Here is a 22,323-nt window from a genome sequence, read left to right on the forward strand (position 1 = left end):
GACACGCCCCCAAGGCGGGGACCGGAAGCGCTCGGTTCGGCCCGGAAGTAGTGCCGAATTGGTACACGTGAGCGGCAGCATGGCGGCTCATCGCTCTGGCCCGCTTAAGCAGCAGAATAAACCTCATAAGGGCGGGCGGCATCGGGGTCGGGGATCCGCGCAGCGGGACGGCAAGGGTAAGAAGGTAGGGTTGGAGGAATAAGGGATGTTTAGTCGGTATTAACTGCTTTTCTTCATGCCCAGAATGAGCTCCTACCTACTCCGGCTTGGACCCCGCGCAAAGGCTCTGAGGAGAGCAGAGAGGGATCTCCTTTCCTGACCTGCTAGTGCCCTGCGCAAGAGCCTTTTCTGGTCTCCCTACAGGCCGTCTAGCACTGAAAACCCTAAGCAAGAAGGTGAGAAAAGATCTCAGCAAAGTGGACCAGAGGCATCGTGCCAGCCAGCTCCGAAAGCAGAAGAAGGAGGCGGTGAGAGGACGCGGGATTGGGGAATGGTGTGGCTTCACAACCGTTCTAGGCGGGTAATGCCTCGAACTAGAAAATGTGACCCTGGGAAGGGGCCAGGGATGGAGAGTAACCCTAGAGCACGTGTCAGGCGTGCTGGCCCAGACTAATGCTAGAGCATTCTTTGCTTTGTTCCTAGCTCCTGCCCACCTCCTTGGCATACGTGACACCTTTTACAAGAGAGATGCTGGTTGGAGGGTCGGGGTGGGCATCTGTACTGGTGGAAATGCAGTACTGAAACAAAGTACTGAAACATTGAGATGTTCTCTGATCCTTTCTTTCCTCAGGTTTTGGCAGAAAAGAGACAGCTCGGCAGCAAGGATGGCCCTCCTCATCAGGTACTGGTGGTTCCCCTGCACAACAGGATTTCCCTGTCAGAGGCCTTTCGACTGCTTCAGGATAGGGACACTGGAACAGTACACTTGAATGAATGGGGAAGCACCCATAGCTTTATGCTGTTATGCCCCCGCTTGAAACATCGGTGGTTTTTTACATCTGCAAGACCAGGTTAGAGCATACAACAATATTTTCTATCACTATGTTTTGCGTATTAGTGGTAATATTTTTTTAGTATAATGTGCTGATGGCAACCACCTCTTCCTACTGACTTTGTCTTCTGTTTCCAGGGGATCTGCACACTGTGTTAGACATGGCTAAAGTGGCTGATACCATCCTGTTCCTCCTTGATCCACTAGAAGGCTGGGATAGCACTGGGGATTACTGCCTTTCCTGCCTCTTTGCTCAGGGCCTTCCCACCTATAGTAAGTGAGTTGGGAGTATTGGAGGCCAAGGAAGGAAGTGATTAGCATGTATAGTGCACTTACAATTTGCCAGACACTATGTCTGATGCTTGATACTATTGGAGGGTTGTACATGTATGGCCTTAACTTGATCCATTGTTTACAAGTTACCTACCAAGATGTCTTTTTATTTCTGGACTGCCCATTGCCCAGAGAAAGAAGAAGAATGTGAAGTTTGGTTTTATTGTGAAATTTCTTTAGGGTAGCGGAGTGTTGGGTTTCCCAGTGATCTCTGGACTCACAACTGAACTGTTAGCTTGTTTGTGAGCCACAGGGGGGATTTTCATATAGTGAGGCAACAAGTCATGATACCCTTTCTCTTTTGTTCACAGCATTAGCTGTCCAGGGGGTTTCGGGCCTCCCACTGAAGAAACAAACAGATGTCAGGAAGAAGCTAAGTAAAGCAGTGGAGAAGCGCTTTCCTGATGACAAACTCCTGCTGTTAGACACTCAACAGGAGGCAGGGATGCTGCTCAGGCAGTTGGCTAACCAAAAGCAACGGCATCTTGCCTTTCGAGATCGGCACGCCTACCTATTTGCTCATGCTGTTGACTTTGTGCCTAGTGAAGAGAATAACTTGTTGGGCACCTTGAAGATCTCAGGCTATGTTCGTGGGCAGGCTCTGAATGTAAATAACTTGCTGCATATCGTTGGACATGGTGATTTCCAGATGAAACAGATAGATGCCCCTATGGACCCTTTCCCTTTAAATCCTAGAGTGATCAGATCCCCAAAGGACCCAGGCATGGCAATGGAGGTAAGATTGGTGTTCTTAAAAACTATGTATTGTAGATTCACGTGTAAGCTGGCAGAGGATGGGAACTACAGAGAGGGTAGTCTGTCTGCACACTTGGACAACTATCCTAGTCCCTGGAGGTAACGGCTAGTTCGAAAAAAGGCAGTAGTCAACTACAAATAAGTTGCTATATCATATACTTATCCAGTACTTTGTAGCAATTGCATAGCAGTTGGCTCTGGAGTTATAGAAGGCACACAGGTTGTAGTCTCTTTCCTTAGACAACTTAATTAGGTCAGAAAAAAATGGCAAAGACCTGTGAAATAAAGACTGAGAAAGCGTGGCTGAGGTGCACACCTGCAGTGGAAGTTGAGAAAGAAGACTGGCAAGCTTCACAGAAGAGATCAGACTTGAGCCAGGTGTTGAGAAGGATGAACGTGATTTATGAGTTGAAAAGAGATGGAAGAATATCCTAGCAAATAAAGACAACATGAACCTAGGCAAAGTGATGGATCAGAGGGTTTCTTTGAACTCTGAAGATAACAGCTTGATGGGAGTAAGGTATGTAATAAAAAGGTAGGCATGAGACCAGATTATGCAAGGTCTCAAGAGCCAAGCAGAGGTAAAGACTTAGAATGGTAGGAAATAGAACCATTTGAAAAATTCTGGCAAGTTTTCACTTTCTATTCTTCTATTTGAGGACTTATTTCTAGATCTTTCTGGTTATTATGTTAGATTTAGTCGATTTTTGGCTAATATTTAATTGACCATCAACTGTTTGGGTTTTCAGATTTGTGCTACAGATGCTGTAGTTGATATGGAGGAAGACCTGAAGGTCCTAATGAAGGCAGACCCTGAGAGACAAGAATCTTTGCAAACAGAGGTTATCCCAGATCCAATGGAGGGGGAACAGACCTGGCCCACGGAGGAGGAGCTGAGTGAAGCAAATGGTTGGTATTGGCAAACTTAAAATTCTGGCCTAGAGTTGTGGGTTTTGTCTAGCTGCTCGGTGAGGACCTTATAAGGTAGAGTAGGATGAGGAAGTATTTGGAAGTCTTCTCTTACCTCCAAAGGCTATGTGTTTTCACTAAGCAAACACTGCACACAGCTTTACTTCGTTTCTCAAAATTACTTACGTTATTGTTTCCTAACGAACAGATAAACAACTTCTGATTTATTATAGGACTTATTTAGCTGTGTTAAGTATTGCTAGTTCTGAGGCAGCTGAATTAAATTGGGAAGTAGTCTGTTCTGTTTATAGTGCCTGCCAGAGTTCCTGGTATTGGTAGCAATGTGTAATATCTTGCCTATGTGAGAATGCCCAAAGTAATAGGGGAGGGAAGGAGGTTTATAATTTACTTAACTCATTTGGGCTTTTACAGACTTATTGAAGGAAACTTCCAAGGTAGTAAAGAAGGTTCCCAAAGGAACATCCAGTTATCAAGCTGAATGGATTTTGGATGAGGATGGCGAAAGTGGTGGGGAAGGAGATGAGTATGATGATATAGAACGTGAGGATTTTATGGAAGAGGAATCTCAGGTAAGGAAATGGGCCCTTGGGCAACTTCTGTGTACAGCCCCAAATGCAAGGCAAGGTGCATTCCTGACCTTAAGGGGTATGTGTGGTCAGTTTCTTAGGAATGACTTTGTTGCCGGGAATGAGACTTTGTTTTATAACGTAGTCTCTATTAGAATTGATATTGGTTTGGACTAGGTATCTAGTAGAATTATTTTAGCTCGATGGCCTTTAAGGTAGAGATATGAGTTTCCTCTGAAATTGTAATCCTTCGTTCTACAGGATGAGGGTAGTGAAAAGGAAGAAGAGGAGGAATGTGAAACTGTGACTCTAGGAGAGTCCGTGCATGATGATCTGTATGATGAGAAAGTGGATGAAGAGGCTGAGGGAAAAATGCTGGAGAAATATAAACAAGAAAGACTGGAAGAGATGTTTCCAGATGAAGTAGATACCCCCCGTGACGTGGCTGCTAGAATTCGGTTAGTCAGCAGGTCTAAGATCAATCAGTATGTTTTTATTTAAAACTTAACGTGGCTCAGAACTATGTCAGTGTGATGTAAAAGAAGAAAAATACATTGTTCTTGCTCCTGAAGGGCTAATACTATACGGGAAGGTAAGACAGACATACGGGAAACAATGTTCATATTCTAGACTGTGTAGTACAGACTAATAATGTTACAGTACATTACTGAATGAAATGCTGTGATTAATGCTTCCTTTGGAGCTAAGACTCAAAGTATATAACATTTGGAGATTTGGGGAAGTTTGGGTAGAACAGTGAGAATAAAAGAATGAAGATGTAGATGATCCTGTTTGCTCTAAAGGTGAGTCCAGAGAGTTTATGCTGGATATTAGAGAGAGAAGGCTTTTATCGAGGATCTTGCTAGTCAGGTTAAAGAGCCACTCCCTGATATGCACCAGGGAGCCGCTGTAAATACTTTTAAGAAGCTGGGGTTTGGTGCTGAAATACTTGTTTCAGGCTGTTTTGGAGTGTGGTTCTGATTTAAGCTGTTAGGTTATTTTGAGAAATAGTGAATTCTTTTAAGCTAAAGCCTTAGGCATTTTATTTACCTATTTATTTTTCAAAAATTAAAAAAAATTTTTTCTTATTTTTTTCTTTTTTTTTTTCTTCTTTTTAAGCCTTAGCCATTTTAGAAGTGAGTTGAGTGAAACGGTTAAGTAGCACCATATAAGTTTCACTATTGATTTATTTAAAATATCCTCTGTATTCTAGATTTCAGAAATACAGAGGCCTCAAGAGCTTCCGGACATCTCCATGGGATCCTAAGGAAAACCTCCCTCAAGATTATGCTCGGATCTTTCAGTTTCAGAACTTTATTAATACTAGGAGACGCATCTTTAAAGAGATTGAAGAAAAAGAGGTTGAAGGAGCTGAGGTATCTGCCTTCCTTTGTGCATCCCTATAATTTGTTTTCGTTTGCCAAGGTGCCCCCTCTACTCCTTCTGTTGGCATGAGTACCTTAATTAGTTTTGTGCTGCCTACAGCTGAATTAGAGGAGCTACTGAGTCATTGGTAAGAGTGATATTGGGAACAAAGAGGTATCAGAGATATTAGCTGAAAAAGCTTAATCAAGGTAGTTGAGGCATCTGTGAAGGGCCGTCTTGAAGGCTGAGGATTGGCTTTATGGTAGTCTGAGAGACTTTTTAACATATTTGGAGAAATGCTTCATCATTATTGAGACCTTAAGGGTAATTGCATGATTGTTTTCTGCTTTCTTCTGGCAGGTTGGCTGGTATGTCACACTTCATGTCTCTGAAGTCCCTGTCTCAGTGGTTGAGCACTTCAAGCGAGGTGCACCCTTGATTGCATTTTCTTTACTACCTCATGAACAGAAGGTGAGTTAGCGTCTTGTGGGAAACGGGAGTTATGACACTTTCCAACCAGTTTTGTCTGGCAGTCTGAAGTTTTATGTGACTGACGTTTTGCTCATTGGGACGCAAAAGTCTGCCTTTGTGATTAGAAGTCAGAGAGGAGGACAGAGAAGTCGATGATGGTTTTACCCAACATGTCTGAACCTGTCTGATACATCTCAGTGACGTGATCTCTGTGTGGTTCTGAGACTTCTCTGAGAGAAGTACGTTTGTCAGGTCACACTTTAACAAAGGGTTGGCATCCATGAAAATAAACAGGGTTCCTGACAAGGTATAGATCTTTTTTCTCTTGATGGCCAGCAGTCATGTAGGTTGTGGTATATGTGAGAGCTCTGGCCTTTTGGTCACTGTGAGTAAGGGTTGAGGCAAGAAGGGTCTTGAATGAGTGTGGTTTAGAGGTGTGTGGTGAGTGAGTGACTTGTAGGCACTGATTTTGTGGCAGATGTTGAGCTCTTGCACGCTAGACATGGGAAGGTCACCTAGTGTAGCAGGGACATGAGAGCTCTGAACACCAGCATATTTTCGATTTGAATGCCAGTTGTTGGTGAAGGTAAAAGGTGAATTTGTGTCTCTTCATCTACACTCCACCATAAATTAGTACTGTCAGTTCTTAGAGTGAATCTAATCTGCTGGTTTGGTTTGCCTTCTTGCGGGTTAGGCTGTTCTATTCCTGATATGAAGTTCTGTTCTCCTATTTGGTCCCCAGATGTCAGTACTTAATATGGTGGTGAGCCGGCACGCTGGCAGCACTGAACCTGTGAAAGCTAAAGAGGAGCTGATCTTCCACTGTGGATTCAGGCGCTTCCGAGCCTCACCTTTATTCTCTCAGCACACTGCAGGTAAGCAGTAGGGAAGCTTCTGGGTTCTTGTCCATCTTGCTGTCTTTTAGGGGACTGAGATTTGGGGAGAGATGCAGAATACACCATTTCAAACTCTCAGTCTCTGGGTTAGAGGTATTTTCAGTACTCTGGTTTAGGAGCCAATGATGTTTCCATTCAAAGTGTCTGAACCTGTCTGAAGCATCCCAGTGATGCAACCTCTGTGTGGTGCTGAGGCTTCTCTGCCATGAGTATTTGCTGCAGAGGAGGTTTTGGATAGGAGTTGGCTGCTTCCTAGAGATGATGTGTCATGGAACCCTTGGCATCCGTTGTGCCAGTGGCCGTGTGGGTGAAGCCTAGGGGTGCCCTCAGTTGGATAAAGCAGAGTGTGTGGCTTCTGAGATGTTGAGACTGCATGAGAATTTAGAGAGTGGTGACCAGGAATACTTTTATGACAAAAAATGATTGTGCTCTTACGTACTAGGAGTGGGAAGATGTTTGCATTAACTTGGGGGCTTCTGAACATTACCTACACTCTCAGCTCTCAGCAATGACCGGAGGAAGGGGATAAAGGCAGCATTGATGGATGCTCTGGATAATTCTTTTCTCACCAGCCATGCTGTCTAAATGAAGGAGTGATTTCTCTTTCCCTTAAAATATTTTGTTTCCCTATAACATTCAGTATTAAAAAGGGTTAATACTGTATTAAAAAGGGTTTCTGTTGAAGGTAAAGACAAGATCTAGATAGTCCCCAAGAAGAGATTAGTAAAGTTTGGCCCTTGGCCAAATCTGTCCCACTGCTTGTTTTGTTAAGTAAAGTTTTGTTGGAACACAGTTGTGCTTTCTTTTTTTTTAGGGAATTCCTTTATTTTTATTTTTTATTTATTTATTTTTGGCTGTGTTGGGTCTTCGTTTCTGTGCAAGGGCTTTCTCTAGTTGCGGCAAGCGGGGGCCACTCTTCATCGCGGTGCGCGGGCCTCTCACTGTCGCGGTCTCTCTCGTTGCGGAGCACAGGCTCCGGACGCGCAGGCTCAGCGGCCATGGCTCACGGGCCCAGCCGCTCCGCGGCATGTGGGATCTTTCCGGGCCGGGGCACGAACCCGTGTCCCCTGCATCGGCAGGCGGACTCCCAACCACTGCGCCACCAGAGAAGCCCCAGTTGTGCTTTCTTGTTTAATTTTTAAAAAATGTCTGTGGCTGTTTTTGTGCTACAGGGAGAGTTGAGTAGTTGGAACAGAGACTATATGGCCACAAAGCCTAAAATATTTACTATCTGCCCATTTACAGAAAATGTTTGCCAATCCTTGCTCAAGACTAAGAGCTGTTGAATTAGTGAAGTGTTTTTCTGTAAAGCACTGGTTCTCAAATGAGGTGGGGGTGATGTGTATCAGAATCACCTGGAGAACTTTCTCCAACTCCAAAATATAGTTTAAGCTCCAAGATTCTGCCTCCAGTTGAAAAATCACTGATAGGATTGGGTTGTATCTTTCAGTTGTATTGAGGCCAGAAAATGTTTGGAGAATTAGTGGGATAAAGAAACACTAGTTGCCTTAGCTTTAAGAGTTGCAGTGATACCGCTTTTCACAGGCCTCTGGATTACCTATTGTTTCTCAAAATATTTTTTGGTTTTTATTTTTTTAACCTTTATGGCAGCGGATAAACATAAATTTCAGAGATTCCTGACTGCTGACTCGGCTCTGGTGGTGACAGTATATGCCCCTATCACTTTTCCTCCTGCATCTGTGCTGCTTTTCAAACAGAACAGCAATGGTAAGTTGAGTTCGCAGAGGTGAATAGGCCTGTGGGTTCTTAGTAAGATTAACTGCTTTCTGTATTTAAATTTGGGGGCCAAATGGCACAAAAAAGGTAATGATGATTTTCAAAATATCCCAATCTCAGCCTCATATTGGGTCTGAAGCAAGGATGACAAATGGGGTTTTATCTTGCTTGCAAACCATAGCTAATTGGTAGAGGCTGCTCAGAGGGCTGTGTTTAGGGTAGGTTCTGAGGATAGGCTCAGCAGGAATATCACTTAGTGATCTTTGCCATGAACCCAGGAGGGGCAGCATAGTACACCCCTATTTTGTTTCCCTAAGATCTCGCATAGGTCTTTAAATGGACTGGACAATAAATGAAGGCTTTGACCTATGGACTCCTGCTGCCCTGCTTTTGCCCCTTAGGAATGCACAGCCTCATTGCCACAGGCTATCTATTGTCAGTGGATCCAGACAGAATGGTCATCAAGAGAGTTGTTCTGAGTGGTCATCCTTTCAAAATTTTTACTAAGATGGCAGTGGTGCGTTACATGTTCTTCAACAGAGGTAGGTGCGACAGATGGGATCCAATTGCCTTTGTGGGATGAAGGTTGGATTTATATATTATGGATAAATGTTTCATCTTGGTCTTCTGTGTGTTTGATTCTAAGAGGATGTGCTGTGGTTTAAACCGGTGGAACTGAGAACAAAGTGGGGCCGTAGGGGACACATCAAGGAGCCTTTAGGTGAGAGAATGTGGGATTTGGGATCTTGTCTAGATTTCCCCAGTGCTACTAAATGACTGTTGGGTTAGACCACTGCTTTAAAATTTCCTCTTGAATTTGACCAACTCGTGCTGTTTTCTTTGTAGGTACTCACGGCCACATGAAGTGCAGTTTTGATGGGAAGCTAAAATCTCAGGACACAGTACTGATGAACCTCTATAAAAGAGTTTTCCCCAAATGGACTTATGATCCATATGTACCAGAACCAGTACCTTGGGTGAAAAGTGAGATTTCTTCAACAGTGCCTGAAATGGACATGGAATAATGGATTCAGTGGGATTCTGTCTCATTGCTACTAGTTAGCACTCTAGGGTTGGGAGCCTGTAGGTTGTGATTGGGCAGTTTATGTTTTCTACTTAAGCCTACTTAAGGTCTGCTGCTCCTTTTAGCAGAAGACTTTTCTTGGCCTTGACAAGGTATCTCAGTTAAGTATGGATATTTTTCTACTGCAACTTAGTCCAAAAAACTATTAAAACTTACTGAAATATACATTCTCCATTAGGATTTTGAAAGCTCTTTAAGAGGGGAAGATAGGAAGTTGACAATGACCAGGAGACAAAATTTCCAAGTGTTTAGACACTGAATCCCTTTTCTTCCTTTTGCACATATTAAACAGAAACAGATTTCTAAAGAGCTGGCTTATTCAGCCTGCTTCACCCAAGTTAGGGAAGTTAAGTCTACATTTCCACCACTGAGCACAATACAAATGTTCTTTACTTCTGCGGAAACTGTTTGAAAATGCTGAGACAGCACAGCGGCCACTCCAACACCAGCTGTAGGTTCAATAAGCAATTTCATCCTCTCCCACACCAGCTGGGTTGCATACTGTTGGTATAGAAAGGAGTAAGAATTAGTGAAATGGGAAAAGGGGAAAGAGCCTACATGGTTGGCCTTTATAGTCAAAGGCCAGATGGGGATATAATATGCCTCGTCTGAATTTTCCTATTGCTATATGTTTGTGCTTGCCAATGAAGGGCAGGGCTTTTTTCATTCCAACTCTGCTTCTATGGTCTTAATACATCTAGGGCACCCACCTACGTGTCATGAAATCACCTAGTTGAGTCCCTAGTGGGTGAGTTGCCACTTACAACAGGAGGGTTTTTTGTCTAAGAAGTTGCTCCATTCTTTTGTTATCTCCTTTCCTCTTGGGGCCTCACCTTAATTTCATCCTCTGTGACAGTGAAGACGTCATCCACGAGGTCCCTTATAATAGGCCAGGTGTTTAAGCCAATGCTGGATCTGACACCATCTGCTATGGTTTCTGGAGGATAGGGATTGGGGGTCAGTTCCCCTTTCAGTTTGGACTGGTAGCAGTCATTTGCATTCAAGGGTTCAGCAGCATATACCTTGACACTAGGTCTCAGAGCCTAGGAAGAGGAATATTAGATAGCTTACAACTAGCCACAGCATTTTGCCTGCATGCTTGCAGTAAAATGATTGGTACAGTTAACATATTTCTGCCCAAGAGGCTTTCTTTTAATCGATGTAATGGAAATAGGGCCTTTAAGCACTTGAAATTGTTTTCCACTCTGGCCTCGGTGGCCTAGATCACAGCTGGTTCTGCTGGTAACTTGGGAAAAGAGTAGCCACTGACTTGGATAGTAGGTTGGTGAGATGGAACTCAGAGGACTGTGAGGGTGCCACTCATTGTAATGGCTTTTGTGCTGTAAAGTTTTCGTTAAGAAAAGGGTAGTGAGGGACTTCCCTGGCGGTCCAGTGGTTAAGACTCCGCGTTTCCACTTCAGGGGGCACAGGTTCAGTCACTGGGAACTAGGATTCCGCATGCCGCGCGGCCAAAAAAAAGAAAAAAGGGTAGTGGTGAAGAGAAGGGCCTTCTATCTCAAGTGCCAAGGGATGATGAGAAGGAATGGCAATTTGGGGGAATGTTGAGCAAGTATTCACAATGTACTATGATGTAAAATAAACTCTTCTATGCCTGAAGTAGGGAGTCCTTCAGAAGCTGTTTTCTTACCTTAACTGTAATTGCTATTCCAGCAACCATTCCTCCTCCTCCTACAGGTACCACCAGTGCATCTACCAAGGGAACCTTTAATGAAAAGAATATAAAGTATAAATAGGTCTATTAATAACCAGTTTTATATGTACATATAAAATAATTGGTTCTACAGCCAAACAGCATTACCAGTAAGTGGCTAAACAAGAACTAACTAAGCTTTTACCTGGTTTAGGACTTCCATGGCAATTGTCCCTTGCCCAGCTATCACTGCAGGCTCCTGGTTGGGATGTACCATGATGCCTTCTGTTTCTTCCACAATTCTTTTTGTAACATTTTCTCTGGACTGAAAGAGTACATTAATTTAGCTTACTTTATTTATATTTAATAGAGTTCCCAACAAGTTAGATTCAGTCATTTAACACTTTATTTGCCATCTACTTTTTTCACAATTTGTTTTGGCACTGGGGATATAACCGAACAAAACAGTCCCTGCACTCAGTGGAGTTATGTTCTAATATGGTGAGGAGGGGTGGGATATAAGTAAATATATGGTATGTCTAAATGCTTTAGAGAAAAATGAATTTATTTTATATAGGGTGCTCGGGAAGGGCCACTGGTAAAGTGACATTTTAATAGATTTGAACAAGTCCTGTGTACCTCCAGAACATTCCAAGGAAAGAGTAACAGCAAGTACAAAGACTACAGAGAGGAGTGCTTGGCTTTCTGAGAAACTAAGTGTGGTTTGTGTGGAGTGTTTGGAGGAGAGTAATAGTGGGAGATGAAGTCAGAAAAATAGAAATGGGCCAGTTCATCTGGGCCATAGATGATTGCAAGAACTTTGGTTTCCACTGTGTATGAGATGGGGAACCACTGGAGGATTTTAGGCTGACAGACACATTCTGACTTACCAAATGGATAGCTCTGGTTGCTCTTTTGGAGACAAGACTCGTGGGGCAAGGGTGGAAGCAGAGGACCAATTAGGAGGCTACTGAATCTAGGTGAGGACTGACATTGGTTTGAATCAGGATGGTGAAGGTAGAGGCTGTTAGAAGTAGTTGGATTGGGCTTTTCTGGTGGCGCAGTGGTTAAGAATCCACCTGCCAATGCAGGGGACACGGGTTCGAGCCCTGGTCCGGGAAGATCCCACATGCTGCAGAGCAACTAAGCCAGTGCACCACAACTACTGAGCCTGCTCTCTGGAGCCTGTGAGCCACAACTACTGAAGCCCACGCGCCTAGAGCCCGCGCTCCGCAACAAGAGAAGCCACCGCAATGAGAAGCCCGCGCACCGCAACAGAGTAGCCCCCACTCACTGCAACTAGAGAGAGCCAGCGCGCAGCAACAAAGACCCGACTCAGCCAAAAATAAATTAATTTAAAAAAAAAAGTTGGATTATGGAAATATTTTGAAAGGACTAAGATTTGGATGTGGGGTATCAGAGTTATCAAAGATAACTCCATGTTTTGAGGATAATGAAGGATTAAAGTTGCCATTTACTGAGATGGGGAAGACTGGAAGTGGAACAGTATTAAGATGAGGAGTTTGGTTTTAGACAGTAAGGTTGAGAGGCCTATTAAGGCACCCAAGTGGGAATGTACAAGTCTGGTTAAGAGCAAAGTTCAGGGCTGGAGTTAGAGTGTAGGTGATATTTTAAACTATGAGACTAATGAGATCATCTGAGTGAGTGTAGGTAGAGAAAAGGTCGTGCGTGCCAACACTTAGAGAAACAACAAAGGAGACAGAAGCTGCAGCCAGTAAGGTAGGAAGAGAAGTTTCATTTTACTATGAAAGCTGTTAAGGTGGTACTGAACATTGCTCTCTTCCTTACCTCGTCGCTTTGTTCACTGTATACTATAGAGGCTCCATAGCCTTGTATCGCCAATTTTTTACAGTTGGGAGCTGTTTCGGGCACTACAATATAAGCAGGAATCCCTGGGAGGGAGAAGCATGTTTGGTTAGTACAAATCAGAATTTAGGATAGAAATTTATGTTCAGTTTGCTTGTAATCAGGGACTTGGAAATTTATTCCCTCAGCTATCACCAACCTCACTGAAAGTTAAGGCTGCTTTTCCAGTCCTCTGACGAGCCTACCCAGTACCCTGGGAAATTAATCAAGTACCTTGCAATTTGGCAGCATAGGAGAGAGCCTGGCCATGGTTTCCACTGCTGTGAGTAACAACAGCTTTGGGCTTCTCTTCTGAAGTGGCAGAAATCAAGCCTCTGATTGCATTAAGGGCACCACGAATCTGGAAAAGAGGAATGGTGAATTAATATATTTGATTAAAAATTCTTTTCAAAAAACCAAGGAGCTTTTTTACATTTTTCTCTTCCAATACTGCACATCCACTCCATGACTAAATCTTATTGAGTCTATCTCCTAAATACCTCATGTTCATCTTGGCCACTACCTTGGTGAGGCCTCATTTCTCAACTTGGTATCACCAAATCTCAGCTGATCCTGCCTCAAGGATTATTCTCATCTAATAGTTCCACTAGATTAGGAAAGTGAGCTTTTAAAAAACAAACGTTACCTTTTTCATTGATTGCCCATTTTTGTAAGAGAAGTACAAATCCCTTACAAGCTGCAGCCTTTCTAAACATATCTACCTCTACCGTTGTAGCCATCCTAAATTGCCTCTAGTTTCCATCCTACCAGGTTAGCTCACAACTCTGTACCTCTTGGCATGCTGATGCCTCTACCTGTAGTTCTTTTCCCCCACTCCCTGATCTGGCTAAAAGTACTCATCCTATAAAACTTGGATCAAACAACACCTGGTTCAACCTCCTTGTTCTCCCAGGCAAAATTAGGTACTTCATTCGTTTCCATGGCCCTTGTTTGTAACTCTTTTAAGACATTTGTCATCAACCTATTTTGTCTTCCCCTGCAAGTATGGATATAGGGCAAGGCCTAGTGTACATATACCTAGTATAGTTGGTGAAAATAAGTGCTTGATGCATGATGAATGAAAAATAAACCATGGCAGAAGCAAAGGGCAAAAGAGAATGGAGAAGTTTTTGTTTGTTTAAAATAAAAGTTCTCAGTTAATGGGTATGGAAAAAGGTAAATTCCTGAAATCCTAAAGCTACCACTTAATGGGTACTAACAATACCTGTTAGGCACAGTGCAAAATGCAGCTTTTCAGATTTTTACCTGAATGGATCTTAAAGTTCAACTAACGGTCAGAGAATTCAGGTAACAAATCAGCACAGAAATCTATCTGTATGCATAGGAGAGGCACTGACGTATTTTGTAGAAAAAGGTCCTGTTATATGAGGGTTGAGCTAGGGTTAGATTGTTTATATTCATAATAAGGTATAAACAAATAGTAAGTTGACAAAGTGAATGCTTAAACTTGGCTATATACAGGGTGATCACACATGTCCAGGTTGATGACTGTGATCTCGGCTTAATCGTTAGAAGTTCCCCCTTTTCATTCTCAAACATGTCCTAGTCTGGATAGTAAATTATATGTGATCACCTTAATTATACGGAATTTTGAGATTGTGTAAAAGTGGCTCTTGTCAACGCCATGATGCTAAGTAACCAGGACTTGAGCAAAGGAAAATTTCTACAATTTCTTTAGCTGTAAAAAGATATTAATTGTACCTACCTCACTGGGTGGTCAAGAGAATCAAAGTGGCTTGAAAAGAAACATGATACACTATCAAAAGAGATTGTTACCTTAAAAGATCCAGTTTTCTGGAAGAGTTCACATTTGAAGAAAAGATTGCGCCCTGCTACTTGATTCAAAATGGAGCTTGTTAGCACTGGTGTGAGGTGGATAAAATCTCGAATGTTGATATGTGCTTTCTCAACATCAGCAAAGGAGATGCAGTACTGATCACACATGGTTCTGAAACCCAGGAATAAGAGGGGTCAAAGCAAGCCTAGACGATGTATTTAAAGTAGATTTTGCAAATGCATAACACAGACCCATGGAATGTACACCACCAAGAGTGAACCATAATGTAAACTATGGACTTTGGTGCTAATGGCATGTCAATGTAGGTTCAGCTGTAACAAATATACCACTCTGGTGGGGGATGCTGATAATGGGGGAGGCTATACATGTGTGGGGGCCGGGAGTATATGGCAAATTTCTGTTCCCATCAATTTTGCTGTGAACCTTAAACTAAAACAAACAAACAAAAACCCCAAAAACCAACCAAACAAAAATCTTAAGAAAATAAAAAAAGAAAATGCATAACATAGGAAAATAGACTCAGGGTCTGTGGTGTTAATGTGGGGACTGTCTCCATTACTGGGGTCCAGAATCTCTGCATAAGGGAACTTCTCTTGAAGCTGAGTTTCTTGGTGTGTAAGTTTGCTTTGTTGAAACCTCACAGGAGATAACTGGTGATGATTATTGAAGGCTTAAAGCTCAGCCCTCGCCCCTACCATCCATCTCTTGGCACTGCCACTGGTCTCTACATTTTCATGATTGTGAAGCTTGAATAAACTGCGTTCAAAATCTGCTACAAATTTTTATTTTAAAAAAATATTTCACAATTTACCAAGGGGAAAAATTGCCTACAATCCTACCATCTTAATAAATTATGTCCCTATGTTTCCTTCTGTTTTTTCAATATACATATATGACAGTTAAAATCAAAGCATAAATAACATTTTTACTCCTTTTCCATTTGGCTCATTCCTCAAAGTTTTCATAATTATAATTTTCAGTAACTGTATTATGCTTCCACTTTTTACTATTTTTACTGTAGTGTTTAAACATGATGTTTCTCTTTATTTTTCCTTATTAACAAAGGTAATGTATGTTCAATAGAAAAACAATTTAATCTGCTTTCCTCTCCAAAGACAATTGCTACCGAAGCTCTGTTGTCTCTCTTTCCAGACCCACATACATATGCAGACAAAACTTTTTTGACAGGTTTGTTAACTTGCTTTTTTCAGACAATATATCTATGAATCTTTGCTTATCAGTAGGTATATTTATGTGACTTTTTATTTTATTTGATGTGGAACATTTTTTAAAGTCTTTATTGAATTTGTTATAATATTGCTTCTGTTTTTTATGTTTTGTTTTTTTTGGCCACGAGGCATGTGGTGTCTTAGCTCCCCGACCAGGGATTGAACCCGCATCCCCAGCATTGGAAGGCGAAGTCTTAACCATTGGACTGCCAGGGAAATCACTATGTGATTTCTAGTGAAATGACTTACTAGTACTTCTTTTTACAAAAATACCATAGTTTTAGATAACTCTGTTGAACATTTAGATTTCCTTTTTTTTTTTTTTGGCTATGATAAATAATGATGTAATGAACAGCCTTGTTGCAAGATCTCTGTTTATCTCTATACATGCTTTGAGTAGATTCCACCAGTGGTATTTTACATTAAAAGGCATACATACTTCTAAGGTTTTTGATACCACTGCCAAACTGATCTCCAGAAGAGTTATAGATCATATCAATTTATACTCCAACAGCACTTTCTAAGGAATGACTATTTTCCTTCACCCTTACTGTATCATTTTTATCTGTCAATTTATGTCTAGTAGTTTACATTTCTTTAATTACTAGTGACTGAACTTTTTTTTTATTGAAGTAAGGTTGATTTACAATGTGTTAATTTCTGCTGTACAGCAAAGCGATTCAGTTATACGTATACATACCTTGTTTTTCATATTCTTTTCCATTATGGTTTATCACAGGATGTTTAGCATAGTTCTCTGTGCTTTAGGACCTTGTTGTTTATCCATTCTTTTTGTTATATATATAAATTTATTTATGGCTGCGTTGGATCTTCGTTGCTGCACTCAGGCTTTCTCCAGTTGGCGGCGAGCAGGGGCTACCCTTCGTTGCGGTGCCTGAGCTTCTCATTGCTGTGGCTTCTCTTTTTTTTTTTGGCGGTACGCGGGCCTCTCACTGTTGCGGCCTCTCCCGTTGCAGAGCACAGGCTCCGGACGCGCAGGCTCAGCGGCCATGGCTCACGGGCCTAGCCGCTCCGCGGCATGTGGGATCTTCCCAGACCGGGGCACGAACCCGTGTCCCCTGCATTGGCAGGTGGACTCTCAACCACTGAGCCACCAGGGAAGCCCCAAGATAAGGCATTTTTAAAATTAGATTTTTAAACTGCTTACTGATGATGTATATGAAAGCTAATAATTTTTGTATATTTATCATGTAATAGGATACTTTACCAGATTATCTTGTTAGATCTAATAGTTTTACAGTTTATTCTCGAAACAATCATGCTATCTGCAAATAAAGATAATTTGTCTTTACCTTAAAAATGTACCTCTCGTAACTTTTTCAATGACTTCATAGTTACTGGTTTATATGGATTTGCCATCTCCTCCTGAATTAATTTCAGTAATTTTTTTTGTAAAATCACTTAATTTAAAATTTATTAGTATAAAGCTGTACATATTAATATTTCTAAGTATTTTTCATATCTGTGGTATTCATTCATTCAACAAATTTGAGCACCTTCTGTGTCAGATACTGTCTGATCTGGGGATATAGTACTAGAGAAGTAGACTTGTTCCTCCTCTCAAAGATTACAATGTATTGGAGAGGTGTCTAACAAATAATCCAATTAAATATGTATTTACAAACATTGATATGTTAACTTAGGGAAGTGTATTATGATAGGATACTATAGTGGGAGGCCTTATTTAGATCAGTGAAGGAGGTCAATGAAGACCCTCTATGTAGAACTGAATTTTTATTATTTTGTGAATAATTAGTTTTTTTTTCTTGAGAAGTAAAATTAAATTATGACCTAAAAGATGAATGGGCAGAGTAGTGGGGAAAGTGTTTCAGGTAGAGGGAATATTATGTGAAGGCTTTAAGGAGGGAAAGAGATTGGCATTTTCCAGGAATTAAAAGGTCAATGTATCTGAAAATGTGATCAATGGGAAATGTGATAAGAGATAAGGAGAGTGAAGTTGGCAGAGTCTAGATCATAAGAGACCATGACTCATGGAATTTTTTTTTGGCCGCACCTCACAGCATGCAGAACTTCCCAGACCAGGGATTGAACCCACGCCCCCGGCAGTGGAAGCGTGGACTCTTAACCAATGGACCACCAGGGAAGTCCATGGATTTTTTTTTTAAGAGCAATAAAATGCCATTGGACTTGTTACCAGGGGAGGGGGCGGGGAGGGATAAATTGGGAGATTGGGACTGACATATACACACCACTATATATAAAATAGATAACTAATAAGGACCTACTGTATAGCAGAGAACGCTACTCAATACTCTGTAACGACCTATATGGGAAAGAATCTAAAAAAGAGTTCACTTTGCTGTACAGTGGAAACTAACACAACATTGTAAATCAACTATACTCCAATAAAAGTTTTTTTAAAAATGCCATTGGAGAATTCTGAGCAGGTGACATGTTAGAATCCATATTTACAGAAAATCACTTGCTACATTGCAATGAATGAAAAGGAAAGAGAGAAGAGTGGAATCAAGGTATCCAGTTATGAAGTATTACAGTTGTCCACACGAAAAACAACAGGGGGGCTTGGATGGTGAAAGTGGAGGTAGAAAAAAATAATCATTCAAGATACATTTTGGAAAAACAAACCCATCAAAAAATGGGCGAAGGACTTGAATAGACATTTCTCCAAAAAAGATATACAAAGGGCCAACAAGCACATGAAAAGATGCTCAACATCTCTAATCATTAGAGAAATGCAAATCAAAACCACAGTGAGATACCACCTTATGCCTATTAGGATGGCTACTATTTTAAAAACCCCCAAACTAGGAAAATAACAGGTGTTGGCAGGATGTAGAAAAACTGGAGTCCTTGTGCACTGTTGGTAGAAATGTAAAATGGTGCAGTTGCTGTGGAAAACAGTGTGGTAGTTCCTCAAAAAATTAAACAGTATTACCATATGATCCAGCAATTCCACTTCTGGTTATATACCCAAAAGAATTCAATGAAGGTCTCAAAGACATATGTGTACACCTATGTTCATAGCAGCATTATTTGCAATAGCCAAAAGGTGGAAGCAACCCACGTATCCAGCGACAGATAAATGGATAAACAAAATGGGATATATACATACAATGAAATATTATTTAGCCTCAAAAAAGGAAATTCTGACATGTGCTATAACATGGATGAATCCTGGGGATGTTACGCCAATTGAAATAAGCCAGTCACAAAAAGACGAATACCATATGGTTACACTTATGTGAGGTACCTAGTCAAATCCATAGAAAGTAGAACGGTGATTGTAAGAGGCTGTGGGGAGGAGGGGGCAGTGGGAAGCTGTTGTTCAATGGGTACAGTTTGTTTTGCAAGATGAAAAGAGTTCTGGAGATTGGTTGTACAACAATGTGAATGTACTTAACACTACTGAACTGTACACTTAAAAATGATCATGATGGTATATTTCATGTTACGTGTATTTTACCACAATTAAAACACACACACGCACATACATTTTGGAGATTATAATTAGTTAGGCCTCTTGGTTACGAGTGATAGAACCCCAATTTTAACTGGCTTAGGCACAAGAGGGAGGTGATGAGAATTTACTGGCTCATGGAATCCAAGGAAGAGTTGAACCATGGGAAGGGCAGGAACATGGCACATCAGGAACAACTGGAACTAGGGACTTTGAGATTTTCCAGGACTTTCTCATTGTTTCTCACCTCTGCTGCTTTCTGCATGTCGGCTTCATTCTTTTCACTGCAGACCAGCTGGTTCCGCATGGCAGGACACATGGCTGCTGACAGCTCCTGTGTTTTACATTTTACGGCTTCCAAACTGGAGAGGGATTTTCTTTTTTTCTTAGTTTCAGTTAACAAAAATTCTGGGTAGGGACTCTGATTGGCCCATCTAGGCCCAGGACCAGTGGCCAAGGGTGTGAGGTCATTTAAGACAATACTATGCAATAGAAGTATTTACAGAAACATGAAACAATGGTTTCTATAACACAATATCAAATATGTACATTTAAAACACATACATATATAAAACAATACTATATATTATTCAAAGATACATGTATATCCAAGGACATATATCAAACACATTAGAGTGGCTACTGAAGGAAGAAGAAAGGAACATGACTGGGAATTGGAATGAAGGAAAAAAAGATAAAATGAGAAAGGCCTTGTTGATGATAATGTGAACTGAACAGCAGGACTGCCTCAAATCTCTGCACCTGAGGGAAAAATAGGAGCAAATGAAGGGAGTAAGAGGAAAGAAAGGAAAAAAGGAAAAAGAAAAAGGAAAAGAGAAAGTACTTCTGAGTGAGAGTAAGGGACAGTTTTCAAGAGAAAAGGAAGGTGAAAATGTTGAGGTGATGAACTCCATATGTCACCACTACAGATATAGAAGAGACATATCCTGATATTGGATTGAATGTGGGGACTGAGGGAGACGGAGGTGTCAAGGATAACTCTTGGGTTTTGACTTCGATGGTGGTATAATTTACTGAGATATAAGGCTGGCAAAGAAACAAATATTTTAGGGGAAAATCAGAGATTTGATGAGCTAAGTTTGCATTACCTATGAAGCATTTGGTAGGATATCTTGAATTTTCAAAATTTTTTGCCAGAAATGTGTCTATTTTAATGTCTATTTCTGAAGAATGAGTGCTTCAATTTATCAAGTGCTGTTCTTTTTCCTTTATTATTTCTGATTTTATCTTTATTTCTTCCTTCTATTTTTATTTTCTTTTTCTACCCTTATTGAATACGTAGCTTATTAATTTTCATTCTTTTTACTTATTTATTTATTTATTTGTGCGCGCTGTGCAGCTTGTGGGATCTTAGTTCCCCAACCAGGGATCGAACCCGGGCCCTTGGCAGTGAGAGCTTGCAGTCCTAACCACTGGACTGCCAGGGAATTCCCAAGATAACCATTTTAAAAAGTTTGGTATGTATTCTTCCACATCTTTTTTGATGTATTTATATAGAAATTTACATATGCAATAAATGGTTTTGCTGCACTCAGACAGAACCATACTCTATATATCTTGTTCTGCAATTGGCTTAAAAAATTAACAATGTATCTTGACTATATCAGCACATATTTTAATTCTTTAAACTCAGCTTTCATTGTGATACAGGTCTAAATATGGTTGTCTTTTCACTTATTTCTACCTGGTATTTCATGAACCTTTTAAATCTGAGGGTTGAATTTAAGTCTTAAATCCAAATTTTCCATCAACTGAGTAAATTTTCTTCTATTATATATTTGATTATTGCTCCTCCTCAGTCAGTTCTGTTATCACCTTCTGGACTCATATTTGATTATTAGTTTTCTGGATCCATTCTCCATATCTCGTACCTTTACCTCTCAATAGTTTCTATTATATTTTCCCTCTGAGTTCTCATAAGATTTTTTGAGCTGGTTTAACTTTTGGCATATCTCATCTGCAGCTCACTGATACTGCTGTATTAATTTGGCAATGGTGTTTTTCCTAAGAAAGTTTTCTTCAGATTATTTTTCCATTAAAAAAAAAACTGTTGCAATGTCCTCATCAATTTCACTATGAAAACAAATTAGTTTCAAACATTTTTTTCTTATTTCTTTCATATCTGTTTTAAAGATTGCCATTTGCTCTGACCACTCCAATCACTCCCCTTCTTTTGCTATCTACTGACTTTCTCCATCTGTTGAGAACTTCGTGGAGGCGAAGCGTCTGCCACCTAATAGGAATTGAATGAGTTGTCAGAGATTGTTTAAATCTTTTAAGCCCAGTCTAAGGAATAATCGGTAACTTTGATGGTGTAGAGGTCCAATAGGTTGTGTGGGACTGGGAAGGAGCTCAAGAGGTGGAGGGAAGCAACCTTGCAAGAGGAGGGAGTTCCATCACAGTTCTGAACACGGGGCTCATGAACAAACAGATAAAGTACCAGTCTTCAGATCCAGTTACATTTTAAAGATGAAAAAAAAAAAAAATCAACCTGAGATCCAGGAAAGTCAAGTAATTTTCCCCAGAATCCACAGTGATACAGAAATTCCCAAATCGACTCATAACACCTCCTGACTTATTTCCACACAAACCCTTCCCTCAGCAAGAGCCATCTATACTGTATTTAAAAAAAAAAAGCCACGAAGTTTGGGATGTAGATTGCCATAAAGGAAAAGACTCTTGAGTCTCTGGTAATTATCGATTGTGTCACCCTGGGCAATTTGCTACGGTTCTCTGGGATTCAGTTTCCTCATTTAAAAAAAAAAAGAAAGAAAGAAAGAAAAAAAAGGGGCATAATACTAACTATCCTACAAGATCTTGAAGGTCGCAAAGTAAAAGCCTGGGGCAGTAGTCCGGGCCTGTGGCGGGAGACCCTGGCCTAAGATGACTGGAAAGGGCCGGACGGTGGAGGCCCCCGTCAACCCGAGCCCCAGGCTGGTACCGGTGTCCTCGAAGGCCACCACGGCAGCAAGAGCAGCCACCGCAGCGAACGCCCACCTTGCCTGGCCTGGCTCGGCCGGGCCAGACCTCACCTCACCTCCCAGGCGCCGCGCCTCCACCTCCAGCCTCAGCGCACCTTCCCGGCCACACCTCTGCGCACGCGCGGTGCCCGCCTGCCCCACCCAGTCTCGCGGCCCGCCTCTTCCCG

The 22,323-nt window shown here is 41.4% G+C and overlaps 2 protein-coding genes across 3 annotated transcripts; one reads left to right on the forward strand and one right to left on the reverse strand.

The window, feature by feature from the left end:
- Nucleotides 1–67: 67 nt before the first annotated feature.
- Nucleotides 68–9,080, forward strand: TSR1 (TSR1 ribosome maturation factor). Its single transcript, XM_079904812.1, has 15 exons — nt 68–176; nt 364–467; nt 791–1,010; nt 1,130–1,264; nt 1,636–2,060; nt 2,830–2,989; nt 3,422–3,579; nt 3,838–4,034; nt 4,790–4,952; nt 5,302–5,412; nt 6,155–6,287; nt 7,920–8,036; nt 8,447–8,587; nt 8,692–8,766; nt 8,892–9,080. The coding sequence occupies exons 1-15, from the start codon at nt 80–82 to the stop codon at nt 9,068–9,070; spliced, it is 2,415 nt and encodes an 804-aa protein (XP_079760938.1). The 5' UTR covers nt 68–79; the 3' UTR covers nt 9,071–9,080.
- A 362-nt stretch (nt 9,081–9,442) lies between these two features.
- On the reverse strand, nt 9,443–22,291 carry SRR (serine racemase). Of its 2 annotated transcripts, XM_079904815.1 has the most exons (9): nt 22,213–22,291; nt 19,402–19,488; nt 14,444–14,615; nt 12,881–13,007; nt 12,590–12,693; nt 10,986–11,105; nt 10,778–10,852; nt 9,963–10,172; nt 9,443–9,630 (listed from the first exon to the last, which is right to left on the reverse strand). In XM_079904815.1, exons 2-9 carry the CDS (start codon nt 19,428–19,430, stop codon nt 9,445–9,447), a joined length of 1,023 nt encoding a protein of 340 aa, XP_079760941.1. In that variant the 5' UTR covers nt 19,431–19,488; nt 22,213–22,291; the 3' UTR covers nt 9,443–9,444. The 2 variants fall into 2 exon arrangements, with proteins under 2 accessions (XP_079760941.1, XP_079760942.1); XM_079904816.1 differs by lacking the exon at nt 19,402–19,488 and having other exon boundaries at nt 22,213–22,262.
- Between the last annotated feature and the right edge of the window lie 32 nt (nt 22,292–22,323).

The sequence above is a fragment of the Stenella coeruleoalba genome, assembly GCF_951394435.1.
Source record: "Stenella coeruleoalba genome assembly, chromosome: 19".
NCBI classification, from domain to species: domain Eukaryota; kingdom Metazoa; phylum Chordata; class Mammalia; order Artiodactyla; family Delphinidae; genus Stenella; species Stenella coeruleoalba.